Source organism: Betta splendens, chromosome 3, assembly GCF_900634795.4.
Source record: "Betta splendens chromosome 3, fBetSpl5.4, whole genome shotgun sequence".
NCBI lineage: Eukaryota > Metazoa > Chordata > Actinopteri > Anabantiformes > Osphronemidae > Betta > Betta splendens.
The window spans coordinates 1,571,747-1,584,889 of NC_040883.2; the positions used below are offsets into that span (position 1 = coordinate 1,571,747).

Below are 13,143 nucleotides of genomic sequence, written 5' to 3' on the forward strand. Positions count from 1 at the left end.
CAGGCCTCGCCGCCACCAAATGCGGGGTCACAGCTTTCACCTAATATTTACTGGCATTTACAGGAACACAGGTCGATCTCAGGCCTCGGTCGGACCCAGTCGCAGTTCCTGCCACCATCTAATAGCGTTTTAGAACGTGTGGATCCTTAGAGCATCGTTACTAAAGCTGTGTCAGACTCAGATGAGGGATAAAAGTCTGGGATTTCTGCTCCCCTGCCTTCAAACGTTTCACTGGAGGCTTCAGAATGTTTTGGTCTTTGTGATTTGCAGTTGCATCAGATTCGTGTTAATTCGATCATAATCGTTGTCTTGTGCAATAAAACGTCTTCAGAAGTGGAGGAGAAAAGCGACAGAGGGAACCTCATCCTGTCCCACTGACCCTCTGGCTGTTCCTGGAAACTCATCTGTATTCTCCATACGCTCGGCTCGATTGCCCAGTGGGGAACGAGGGAGCACGCGTAGAGAAGAGTCACTCAAGATACAGAAATGTCATCAGCCTCACAGGCGGCATGTCAGTCAAGGCACCTTCACCCACAGCCCGTTGAATTGGTTATGTCACTGCTGTACATATCAAAGTGCATTTTGCAGGACATTGTCACTGGGCACAAGAACAGGAGCTGCTGAAAGTGAAAGCAGAGCGAAATCACTGGTCTCCAGCATCACACATCTGATGTGGGGAAGAAGAACTGATTGGCCATTAAAAGGAATACGGCAGCAACCGGGAAGGAACCGAGGTCTGGGTTCTGTTCTCAGTGGCTGAAGTGTAAACAGCAGGCAGACGGGTTCTGCTCCACTGGTTCAGCCCTGATGTTAAAACTGCAGAGGAGCCGCGTTGGAGCCGTCACATCGTCCTCTCTGTTAGAACCCTTTCACATTTAACCCCAGAGCGTTTTCAGCGCAGACAAAGAAACGCTATGGACAAATGACTGTGATGAAGCTGCATGGCTCATCAACCCCAGTGTCTCATACCTCAGTGACCCCACACCTCTGTAATGCACTCAGCATAGAAAAATGGAGCTTTAACCCTGAAAGTCAGCGCTTCTGGGTCAGTGGCCACAGGCTGCGACCGTAAGTGAAAGAAACGCACCAGGTCACGAAGCGCAGCAGCGTTTGTCCAGTGTTCAGCTCACATGGATCATGATCATCTGAGTGAATGGTGTCTAATCGTTGACCTGCGCTTTGAAGCCGGACTCGTCTGCAGCGCCTGTCGCTGAACGTTGCTGCCCTTCGTTCGTTGTGATTAAAGAGCTGTTCCTTAAACTTTATTACTTGTGGATTCTCCCTCGAGTGCAGCCAGACAGCTACAAATGAGTCTGTGCCGTGGCCCCGTTCACGGAGCGGCTGTGAGGAAAAGGTCGGATCGTTGGGCGTGAGCGACGGAGTGAAAGCCTGAATGTGGCGCCGGCTGCGCCATCGAGTGGTGGCAGCGACGGACGTGTTCATCATCACAACGACGAGTCGGATGGAACCAAACAAAGCTGATGACCTGAACTCACAGGGACCACTCTATAAAGCAGGCATGTCCATCATCGGCACCGCCCTTTAAGGCTCCACTTTGGGAGCAGGAGCTGTGGATGCGGCTCGTTGGGGTCGGCCGTCCTTGGGCCGTTCGTTCCCAGCGTAAACCCCAGCTCTCCATCAGTTTAAGAGGCCAGTAAAAGTTCATGGCTCGAATTCCAGCAGCAAGGCCGTTTTACACAGGCTGCATGCAAATGGTGCTAAAACCACTGCCTTTGTGCTCGCTGATGAATTCATCAACAGTGAAAGAGCCTTGGTCCTTATTATCCTTATAGTATGTACTGATTCCACTCATGTTCATTTGTTTACACCTGCAGCCTGTGACATTCAAGATCCTTTAGCTCGAAGCAAATACAATTAGGTTTTAGGAGGTCAGGACTGGTGGAAGTCAGTCATAGCGTTGTGTTACTGATGCTGGAGGGAGCAGCAGCTAAAACGGGGTCTTCTCTGCAGGGGCAGCAGCTCATGGACCTGGAGCACAAGTTAACCATAGCCAAGGAGGAGCTGGAGAAGACGGCGCTGGACAAGGTGAGAAACGGCCCGTCCACCACTTTAGCTGATGTTGGGACAAAAGCCTGTTTGCAGATGTTTCCCACCTGTTTTGTGGCAACTTTGCAGATGAATTTTCATGAATATGCTTCGTTGTTTGTCTGTGGGTGTTGACGCGCTGTGGCCACGTTAAGGACTGGTCGTACTGGGTCTCAGCTGGGACGTGCTGTCAACAGGCCTTTGCTAAAACAGACGCATGGATCATTGTTCTTATTCTAATTAAAGGTGAAGAGCCTTTCAACGAGGAGCCGCTGCTCTCGTTACTGCTCCGCCGTCGTGTCCTGGCGGCTCCGCAGCCCTTTAAAGCTCGGCCTCCCGCCGCTTCGGCGCTTAAGTAAATTTCTCGTGTGGATGAAAGGAGCCATGAAGGGATTCAGCAATGTTCTCGTGTGTAATCTTGTTTGGGGACAGGAGTCTCAGCTGAAGGCGCTGAAGGACACCGTGCACATCTGCTTCTCCGCTGTCCTGCACAACCAGCCCAGCAGCAGCCACAGGTTCCCCACCTCCCCCACCCACCTGTTCAAATACTCGTCGCTCATCAACAGCTCCAGAGTCACCTTCCAGCAGCCGCACGCTAAGGTAATTCACTGGGACCGTCAAATCGTCAGCGTCGCTTTAACAATCCTGCTATTTTTGCAGTTAATGAACAGATTGAGTGATAAACTGATGTGTATCTGCTGATAAGGTCCTCGTGTCCTTGAGCAGAATGTCAGTGTGCATCATCATGTATGTCTCTCACACAAACACACACTGAAGGTTTTTGTGTGCAGCTCTACCTCACGGCTCACAGACACAGAGCAGATGGTCCACATAGTTTAGATCCTGTGGCTCGGTTTGAAGTTTTCGAAATGAATAACAAGTAAAATTAGCAACAAATCACAGACAGAAGAAGTGCTGATGTGTTATGTCGTTGGATGGTTTGAGTTTGATGGTGGGTGTCTTCGGCTTCGGCCCCTCGTGGCTGCTTCGTACGGAGCTGAGGCGTTCGTGAGGGTCCGACCCGTGAACGCTCCACATGTGCAGCCTCTAATACGAGCACAAGCATTTTTCACGCGTGACATTTTGACTTGTCAAGGCTGAAGCAGGTCTAATTAATCCCATTAACAATGGCTCGCTGCCATTTACGAGTCGCAGTAGCCGTGTCAGACCAGCAGGCACAATAGTGGTGCTAAATGAAGTGCAGCCCTAATTAATCTCCTTAATTACACCTGTGCTTTTCCTGCACGTCTCCAGCACAGACCCAACGCAAACACAGATGAAAAGGAGCGCGTGTTTGTAAAGTGAAGCGCATGGCGCTGGAGTTGGGACGTGCTCCTGTGATGCTGGAGGATAATTTCCCTCTGACGCTGCAGATAAGATAAAACAGGCTGCTGTTTTTTTGCTGTCCTCTTTGTGTAAACACTTCCAACTTGAAATTCCTTTCACGCCGTGGCTCCTAAGTCGGTGACATCATGGGTAGGACTGCATGCCAAAATATTCACCTCAATGCACATCAGAGCACATAATGGACTCTATGCTATATAAATTTAAGTGTGAGGCCATTATTACTTCATTTTCAAGTGGCTATTTGTCAGTCTGAGCCCTGAGCATCGCTCCTCAGAGGAAAATTGCCTTAGAAAAATAACTAGTGAATGTGAGAGTTGCAGGTTGAGCTTGTTGAGGCTCAGCTGAGCTCACAGAGCGGCAGCTCATTTACCTGGTCTGGGGTCTGCAGAACCCGTTCTCCATGATTATACTTACTCAGGCTTTGTTCAAAGCCTCTCAAAGCCACAGTCACACTATTTAGGAGTTAATGGAAAATGTGACTTTGCTATAGGAACGTAGGAACGCGTTGGACGTGAGAACGTTGACAGGCGCAGGAACGCTCTTTGCTGTTGTAAACAGACTCCTCAGCAGCCGCGTCCAAGCAGCCTCCATCACAGGCAGTCAGCTCTTGTTCCTGAGAAGCAGGCGCTGCAGACACAGATCGTCAGCCGTGGATCTGCCTGATCCTGGTGTTGCAGAAGCGCTTCGCTCAAAGCGCTCGGGCTGTACGTCGCTGACGCGACGCGACGCGACGCGACGCGAGGAACGGTAGCACTGGTGATTCGCTCCGTGCCGCGGTCGCTGTCGCAGCTTCATAGCAAACTGTTCAGTAATTGACATTTTCTGTCCACGCTTAAACTCTCGGCCGGTGTTTTCACCAAAACAGGATGATCCCATTATAACGAGTGTGGGCTTCCCATCATCGCCGCTGAGCCAGAAAACTAGGCACGCGGACAAAACAAGGCCCTACAAAATAAAGACAAGCAAGGGGAGCTCGGAGTAGGTGTGGGCTGTTTTTATGCTAATGAACCTATTACTTTCTGCTTCATTAGCATACAAATAGCAGCTCCATTATCTCCTGTAGCTGCTGTACACTTTGACGAGCTGTCTGATAATCCGGCCGCGCCCTCACTGTAAAGATGAGCGGCTGCTCCATGTGTCTGCTGAGCCTGCGCGTGCGGAGGTGGGTCACATCCATTCACATCACTGCCAAATTTAGCTCCAATTAAGTAGCAGGAAAACAACACACAGGAGCGGAGGCTGAAGGAGCGGAGCCAAAAGGCCCAGAGCGGAGAGGTTGGTGCAGCAGGAACCGTATCAAAGGCAGATGAGCTCAGGTTCAGCTCAGAGTTTTAGAGCCTGTCATCAAACTCAAATCAAACAGCCCGTTTCATTGAAGCTACGTTTGCTCACATTTACCATCACATCAGAGGAGGCTGATTAAAAACAGGAATCTCTGCTTTTAAAAAAACCTGAATAACAAAGACACAAATAGTCTTTTTACACGAGGGACCAACTGAAGCAGCTTGTGCTTCTTTTCTACAGGATCAGCTTTTAAACGAGAGTCTTTGATCAACAGATCTACTGTAGAAATCAAAATGCTTTTAACATATGGAGGAAGCCGTTATTCACTCACGCGGTGATAAAACAGACATTTGAGTTTCATGAGCACACTTAGACTAAAATCCGCTTTGTGTATTGAAAGAGTGTGAGTGCAGTGTTTGTTGAAGCACTGACACCACTCGGAGCTTCACACGGGCAGAGATCACATAATGGACCTTAAACTCCAGCAGACGCCACAGAGAAGCCTCTCGCCGGCCTCGCTCGCCCGCTCGCTCGCTCGCTCACACAGCTCTTCACACTGCTGAAAGATTCATTAGTGTGAAGAAGCGCAGATCAGCAGGATGGGAGTGGAAGTCGCTTCATATTTAACAGCCGGGGCTCGTGGTCCGATGTCTGAGCCGCTCGCTCAGCGCTCAGCGTTTACGTCCGGACGCTCTGCTTGTCTGGACAGATTGAAGGGAGGTGTGTCTCATTTAAGGACCACACCTATTTTATCTGGTGCAGAACCACGAGTCCACCTGAATTCTGGCTTTGCTTTGTCTGGAGACAGAAATGTTCAGTGTTTTTACTTTTCCATCACCGGACTGTGAACTTCTGCTGACTTTGATGGATGTTGTCAAATCTTAGCGAATAATGCATAAAAAGTGCTCACGTCTCCAAATACAGGCTTTTCCACTAAACCTGCCTCCAAAGATGTTGCTGCAGCTGACAAAGTGAGAGTCGGCTTTGACAGTGACAGGGCCTGATCGCTCGTGTTCATCTCGCACCCACTTCCTTGCAGCTCTCAGGAGAGCACTTCTGACCCAGTTAGGCAGCGCCGCGCTGGCCCGGCTGCAGCAGCTGGTGGGGAAATGAGAAAGTCAGCTAATTTTGATCTGTTTGGCAGAAAGGCACGATATGTCATAGCAGCAAAGTACAGTATGTGATGCCTGACTCACTCATCCTCACTCGTCCAGGAAAATATTGCACTTTTAAAAATTTACAGCGGCTGGCAGTGGTAGAAAGCAGCTGAATGGAGCTGCAGCTCAGTGAGGAATACAGCGAAGTGCTCTTTAATTTGGTAATTTATAATGTGTGTGTGTGTGTGTGTGTGTGTGTGTGTTGGCAGCTTGGCCTTTCTATTCGCTGCTGAGCTTCAGTCTGAGTCAGCGACCCACAGGTCAGCAGTTCAGGCTGCTGCTGCAGCTTCTTCTTCTCTCTCTGGGTTCCGCCTGTAACTGTGGGTGAGACCCTGGACCGGCCTTAACTGACTGCGTCCTCTGCAGCAGGTGGAGCCCAGGGCTCCTGTGCTCAGACATGTGCAGAGACGCTCAGCATGTGTCGTGCTGTGTCCGTGCAGCGCCCGGCTGCTGCTGCTTCGCTGCCAGCGGCGCTCTGATTGGCTGTTTGTGATGTGAGGGATGAGGCTGCGTCACAGCGCATCAGCCCTGCAGCGCCGTGTCCTCCACGCGGCCGATTGCTACTGTCTCCAGAGGGAACCTTTTCATCTCCAACTGTCCATCTCCTTTTCTCACACGGTCCTGACTTCCCTTTGCTGTTTGTGCAGCGGGTCACTTCGCAGCATCATTGTTCATCATGTGTCTGAACGTACACAGCTCAGCAGCAGGTCAGACGTCTGACAGACACCTGTGCATTTACAGCTTTTGTCATAATGATAAAACATGGAATGCTCTTAGCTTTAATTACTCAGATAATAAGTAAAGCATCAGCAGCTCGTAGCTTCACACCGTATGTCTGTGTGCACTGACATTTTCAGACGTACAGCACATGTGTCTCTCACAGGAGGAACAGTAGGAACACACGTTTTCCGCCAACTCACCTTCATCTGCAGCAACGACCAGGAAGCAGGGACCGGTCCGGCCCGGCCCGGCCCGGCATCTGTGTTCAGTGTGATTAGTATTGTGTACGTTGTTTAGTGCCGCAGGCGAAGATGATGTGGACTTCTGGGGTCTTCTGACTGCAGCCGCTCAAATTGAAAACTTCTGGCAGAAATATTAAGTAGCAAGAAAAGCTTTTGATCTCAGTATTCAATATGTGATGGCTGAATATAGGTTCACCTCCAAGCCCGCTTTCAATAATTCTCTTTTTAGTTTGTCAGCACTCTGTCTTGCATTTCCTGCTGCCCGTTATGAAAAAGTCATTCAAGACATATTTATTACTACAAGCAAACGTTCAGGTATCAGCTTTAAATATTTATAAAGGTTCAGGTCACAAAGCAGCAACAAGCCACGAGCATTGTACTTTCAAGCACACATTGAAATATGCTCATTTTTCATGCAGGATGTCTCCAAAGTTCAAAGAATCGTCACAGCGAGTAAATCAGCCATGAACGCCAGCGTAATGAGGAGAGAGAGCGACAGAGTCAAAGCGTGCCAGATGGAAAAGGTGAGTCTTCTGAGTAATTAAACCATAATGGCCCATGTGACCACCAGGTTCATCTGTTGCCTCCACTCGTGCTCAGGCCCCTCGTCACGAATCAAACAAGCCACTCCATTAGCTTCACTAACTGGAAGACCATGTGAAAAGTCTGCATCCGTAAGAACACGGCTGGAGCAAACGAGGCCGCTTTGTGTGAAGGGAGACGTCGAGCTCCAGATTTTCTCCAGCAGAGTGAACGACCATCTCCAACAGGTTTAAAAAGTCAGGGCACGCGGACAGATTTGTGACAGGAGGCCATCAAGAAGCAGGGGTTGAAGTTCACACGGCGCCTGAGGGGACGACACCAGAGGAAATCACGCTCTGAACAAACGCTGTCACAGAGATTGTCCCGTAATGAATTTGTGCCACAAACAATGTTCACTCGTGTCCTGTAATTGATTATGTAGTTTTGGCAAGGTTGTAAAACTCCTTCTGGAGAGAGAAACGCTGATGCAGATAAGAAGCGACGCGCTACAAACAGAGATTCAGAACCGTGTTTGCTGCAGCGGAGCCGCGAGCCCGTCCTCCTCCCCCTGAGGGGGGGGGGGGCTCAGCCTGCAGGCTTCACGCCATGAGATGTGAGATGTTTGCTGCAGCTTATTAGCAATAATCACGGTGAGCAGTTCAAAGACCCTCCTGGACATTGTTCAGGAGAAATCGGTGCTGATGCTGTCAGACGACGCTCGTCCGCTCATTAAACCACTGGTTTATTGCTTGTAAATGTGTTTTAACTTGTGACGATCACATCCCATGAAATCATCTGCAGTGTGTGAACACACAGTAACTGATTGCAGCCGCGTTGCATCCTGCAGCGCTGCAACAGAATGATTCCACTATCGATCTGGTTTCAGGACTGATTGTTTAGTCTATAATACGTCAGATGTGATGAAATGTCCATCACGCGCTGAGCGCCTGCGGTGCCGTGTTGGAATAGTTAATTCTGTTCAGTCCAGAACTCAAAGCACTCCTTTACAGTAGAGATCTTGAGTTCGGCTCCTGATATTAAATGAAGTCTCATCTGTGTGCGAGAAACTCGGGGGAGCGTCTTAATGTCTGATCTGCTTCTATTCCTCTCACGTTTTTGTAAACACACACACGCTGAGGCGGTGACGCACGTTCCCAGCGTGCGGCCGCTGCTCTGAGACATGTTCCCTGTCCTCCCACAGGCCGGCGCCGACTGCTTCCAGAACCAGACGGAGGAATCGGCTCCAAAAAGTAAAAAGCTACCAGAGCAGCAGCAGGTGAGCGCCGCTCCAGCCTTCACTACGGTCACTGATGCAGTGCAGAGCTTCCGCTTTTGGGCCGTAATCAATTATTAAGTATAAAACGAGGACGAGACTCGCTCTGTCCCTCGTCGCGCTCTGCTTGAAGCTGGAATCTGTCACTGAAGGGGTTTTATTTTCAACCGGTTCCTGCGTCGCCTGCGAACAGGATAAATGTGTACTTGATGTAAAGCGAGACGCACAATGGTTGGTTAGCGTTGTCATTCTGAGGGTTGTGGTCCTTTTGTGGAAGCGGCAGCTTCACCTGATCATCGGCCGCTGCCTGACGGCGTCGGGACCTGTTCTGCATCCACATATTTTCACATTTGCTCATTTGCGTTTGTCAAATTGGGTCCGTTTGGAGCCTGGTCCGGTTCCAGCGCGTCCACACGGCTCCGGCTGTAAATACGGCAGATGCTTGGGTGGAAATGATGGATGTGGAGGAATGTGCGGCGTGAGCCTCAACACGTCTGCCGCCGCCGCCGCCGCCAGGACGAACCCGGACGGAACGACAGGAACCGACAAAGCAGCAGAACAGAGAGTCCCGTCTGCAGCGTCTGCTGAACAGGCCTCTCAGTGGAACACGCGGCGCCGACAGAGGCTGTGCAGAACCGTCTCCCTCCTCAGCACTGAGCGGAGTCACGCCTGTTTTCTGAATCGTCTGCCACCAAACGCTCGCCGTGCGCTTTGTGGCAGCGAGCGTTTCCACAGGAAGCTTCAGACGGAGCTCCACAGGGTCCGTTTGACGTGACTGGCTTCATTTATGCCGGAGAGAGGAGAAGTTTGCGTTTCCTATGAAGCGTGTCTGTGATAGTGGGTCTGTGGAGCATTAGTGCAGCCAGAATCAGGAGACAGGAAGCGGTGACGTTTCCACGCTCACAGACAGCACTTACAGGACGCGGTGGCATCTGACGTGTGGCTCCGTTTTCATTAGTCCTCATTCTCATGACGCGCCGAGCAGCAGCCACAGGAGCGTGTTTGACCTTTGACCTTCCAGCCAGATTCCTGGAAGGTCAGTGCAGCAGAAACTGCAATAATAATAAAGAAGAAGAATCCGCTGGTTCTAGTCCAGTGGAAGTTATTGTCTGTTTGCTGCGATTCAGCAAAGCCTGAATTCAATGAGACAGCTGGAATCTAAACATCACAACAGGCGCAAGCGGCTGGAAGCTAAAAGACGTGCCGTTTAAGTAATCAGGTCTAAATCGCTGGTTTGATTCTTTTACAGTCGAGTCGGTTTTTGGGTGCAGTTAATCACAAGCGTAAAACAGCTCACGACCGTTAACGTTAAACAAAGCAGTCATTGAACAACTGGACTGATTTGAGCTCTCAGGTCCAGTTTTAGCTCCCGCCTTCGAACAGAACCTCCGCTGGATGAGCCCCGACTCGTCCCGTAGCTCCATCCTCTGATCAGCGCCACCTGCTGGTTTAAAGCTGGTCAGCATCTCCGAGGGCAACAGGTTAAATATAACTGACTTTTCATCCGTTCGTTTCCTGCTTGCGTCTTTATTTACCTACACACATTTACTACAGCTGACTTTTTAACTGGCTGCTGTTACTTGACCCTTTGGACTAAGATACAGTAAAGAAGGAAAGCACTGAACCAGATGATTCCACTAATTAGTTCTTACTTTTGCTGCATGGCACCGGCTCTCGGCTCCTAAAGTATCCCATAAGAGGTGTAACAGAATCAACAGCAGGTGATGCACCCAGACGCACAACTGCCCACAACACGGTGACCACAGGATGTGGAGAGAAGCCTGAGGGGTCACACGAGGCCGCAACGGCGCCTCCTCCTCTCAGTGTCAGAGCGTCAGACGTCAGGATCCGCTGGCGTGAAGTGAACGGGACCCACGGAGCAGAAGAAGAAATCAGCTCCACCGTCGTTACTGCAGAAACGGAGGGAAATCCCAAACCAGCATCCGAGGGCAGCGAGTGAAGAAGGCAGGAAGTCACAGCAGCCAGATGCCTGCAGACGTCTGTGCTGCCTTCACTGACCCCCTCTAAAAGGGTTCAAGGCCAGATTCAGGTTAAACTACATTAAACCAGTTTCAGTCTCAAACGTCTAACTTACAGTTGCTGCTGTATTTTTGCTCAAACATACAGTAACGCGTGACCGTTTGCTGTTTCACCAAATCCTGTGGGAACATTTACTTTCAGGCGAAGGAATAACAGCAGTTGTTGAGGTCAGGACATGGAAGTGAACGCTGCGGTGTGTGTGCGCTGTGGCTCAGCCTTAAGGCGAGGTGACACTAGTCGACACAGAAGAGATGCCGGGTTCTGAGGATTCCTGTGTTCAAACACCTCACTGGCAGGAAGGACTCTGATTATTCAGAGCAGCACAGATGAGATTAATGTTGTAGTTAAAATGAGTGAAAGGAGCTCAACCCTGAATGTGTGTGAACGCACTGGTCCCAACAGCAAATATACAGTATGTCCCTTTAATGTCTCTGCTGAGCTGTGAGCTTCAGTCACGGGACAGGGCTCCACATTTTATGAGCGCGATAAAGAACCTCCGTGTGAAAGAGTCGTTCTGTGTGTTAGAACGTCAAACTCATGTTTATGATGAGCTGCTTCTGGACAACGTGAACATTTCTGACGTATATTTAATCTGATGAAACATTAAAGGCAGCAAATAGTGACGGCATCAATTTACCATTAAGTGTTTGTGGAGGATGAAAGGTTTCAGCTCCATAACTTCTAGAGACAGATCCTTAATTTAGCCTCATCAGCTGAAGCTGCTGGAAACAGATAAAACAGGAGGCGGTGAAGTCGGCTTTAATATGAACAACTGTAACAAGCTGCGTCTCACGTACTTTAGAGAGATCCACACAGAATGTGATGCTGTCTGTCGCACTCATTCATCTTTGTTGTGAACCCAACAGCAGAGGAGCCACGCACACACTGGAAAACTCAACACAAAGCTCAGCGACAGCGACGAGGCCGAAGGAGGCGGCAGCAAACACAGCAAGACGCACAAAGACAACTGAGGGGACGGAGGACGTTGTGTTTCCAAGAGCACACACACACTCACAGATAAAGACACACACACAGATATAGACACACACACACTCACAAAGATATAGACACACTCACAGATAAAGACACACACACACACACACACACACACACACACACACACACACACACACTCACAGATAAAGACACACATAGACACACACTCACAGATAAAGACACACACACACACACACTCACAGATAAAGACACACATAGACACACACACTCACAGATATAGACGCACACGCACACACACACACACACACACACACACACACACACACACACACACACACACACACACACACATACACTCACAGATAAAGACACACATAGACACACACTCACAGATAAAGACACACACACACACACACTCACAGATAAAGACACACATAGACACACACACTCACAGATAAAGACACACACTCTCACACACACAGATATAGACGCACACGCACACACACACACACACACACACACACACTGTACGAGCATTGTTTGCAAACGCTGAGACACTGAACTGTCAGATTTCCTACGTCACCTGAACCCTCCATAATGAAACGGCATGCATCCTAGAACTTCTTTTTAAAGGTAGCAGCGGCTCTGGTAACTTGTTCCATGATCGTTTCTTTGTTGTTTACTTATCTGAGTTTTATTCTGAGTGAGGACACTGCTTTCTAAATGTGTGATCTTTCTAGAAAAATCCCTTTGCTGGTGAGGTCTGACACTGTATCCTGTGAAGTATATCAATTGACAAATAAAAGACGTTGTACTACTACTACTACTACTACTACTACTACTACCACAACTACTACCCAACTTAGAATATGGTTTGTCACTCATTGTAGCCAGGTTAATTTACTCCTCCACGTTTTGAAGTACAGAGGCTCAAGTTGGCTGGCCAACTGTTCAACATTTACTATTTCAGCACTCTTTCTGCCTTTAACACTCCAGAGGCGAAGAGCCAAAGACTCACAATGGGTCGTGTCCCTGAGAATGTGCCATGCACTGAGTAGTAACTCCTAGCTACATGTGTCTGTGTTATCTGACCTTTCTGTGTCCTTTCAATAAACTGTAATTTTCAGTAAATGTGTAAAGAATAAATGGTTATTTGTGGGAAAGAAATGAGTATGTATGAGTGTTTGTGGGCGAAGGTAAAGGTCACACGGTGCAGAGACCTTGTGAATATTAATCACATGTCACACTCTGCTGGTCGAGGCACCGCTTCCGCGTTCACACACACAGTCTTAATATGGAGCTGAGAAACAAGTCCAGTCCAACCATTTACGACTCTTTATATACAGTGCAACCGCATTATTGCACAGGGTTGACATCAACAACCTAATACAGAATCTTAATACATATTAAGCACAACATGTGTTTGGGCTGGAAATGATGTTTATACTTTTGTTTTTATTCTTCACTCAGGATGATTATTCCTCCATTTAATTAAAAAAAACCCAGGTTGAAGTCAGAAGACTTGTTGTAACTCGCACAGACAAGGACGTTCTTC

The 13,143-nt window shown here is 49.0% G+C and overlaps 1 protein-coding gene across 4 annotated transcripts in view; it reads left to right on the plus strand.

The window, feature by feature from the left end:
* Nucleotides 1-12,755, plus strand: part of luzp2 (leucine zipper protein 2) — an 81,346-nt gene extending 68,591 nt beyond the window's left edge. For all 4 annotated transcript variants that reach the window (XM_029144348.3, XM_055507575.1, XM_041070006.2 and 1 more), the window contains 5 exons: nucleotides 1,972-2,046; nucleotides 2,479-2,646; nucleotides 7,216-7,320; nucleotides 8,520-8,594; nucleotides 11,498-12,755. In XM_029144348.3, the coding sequence (XP_029000181.1) occupies nucleotides 1,972-2,046; nucleotides 2,479-2,646; nucleotides 7,216-7,320; nucleotides 8,520-8,594; nucleotides 11,498-11,602 (528 nt within the window). In that variant the 3' untranslated portion in view covers nucleotides 11,603-12,755. The remainder of the gene's footprint in view (nucleotides 1-1,971; nucleotides 2,047-2,478; nucleotides 2,647-7,215; nucleotides 7,321-8,519; nucleotides 8,595-11,497) is intronic.
* Nucleotides 12,756-13,143: the final 388 nt, after the last annotated feature.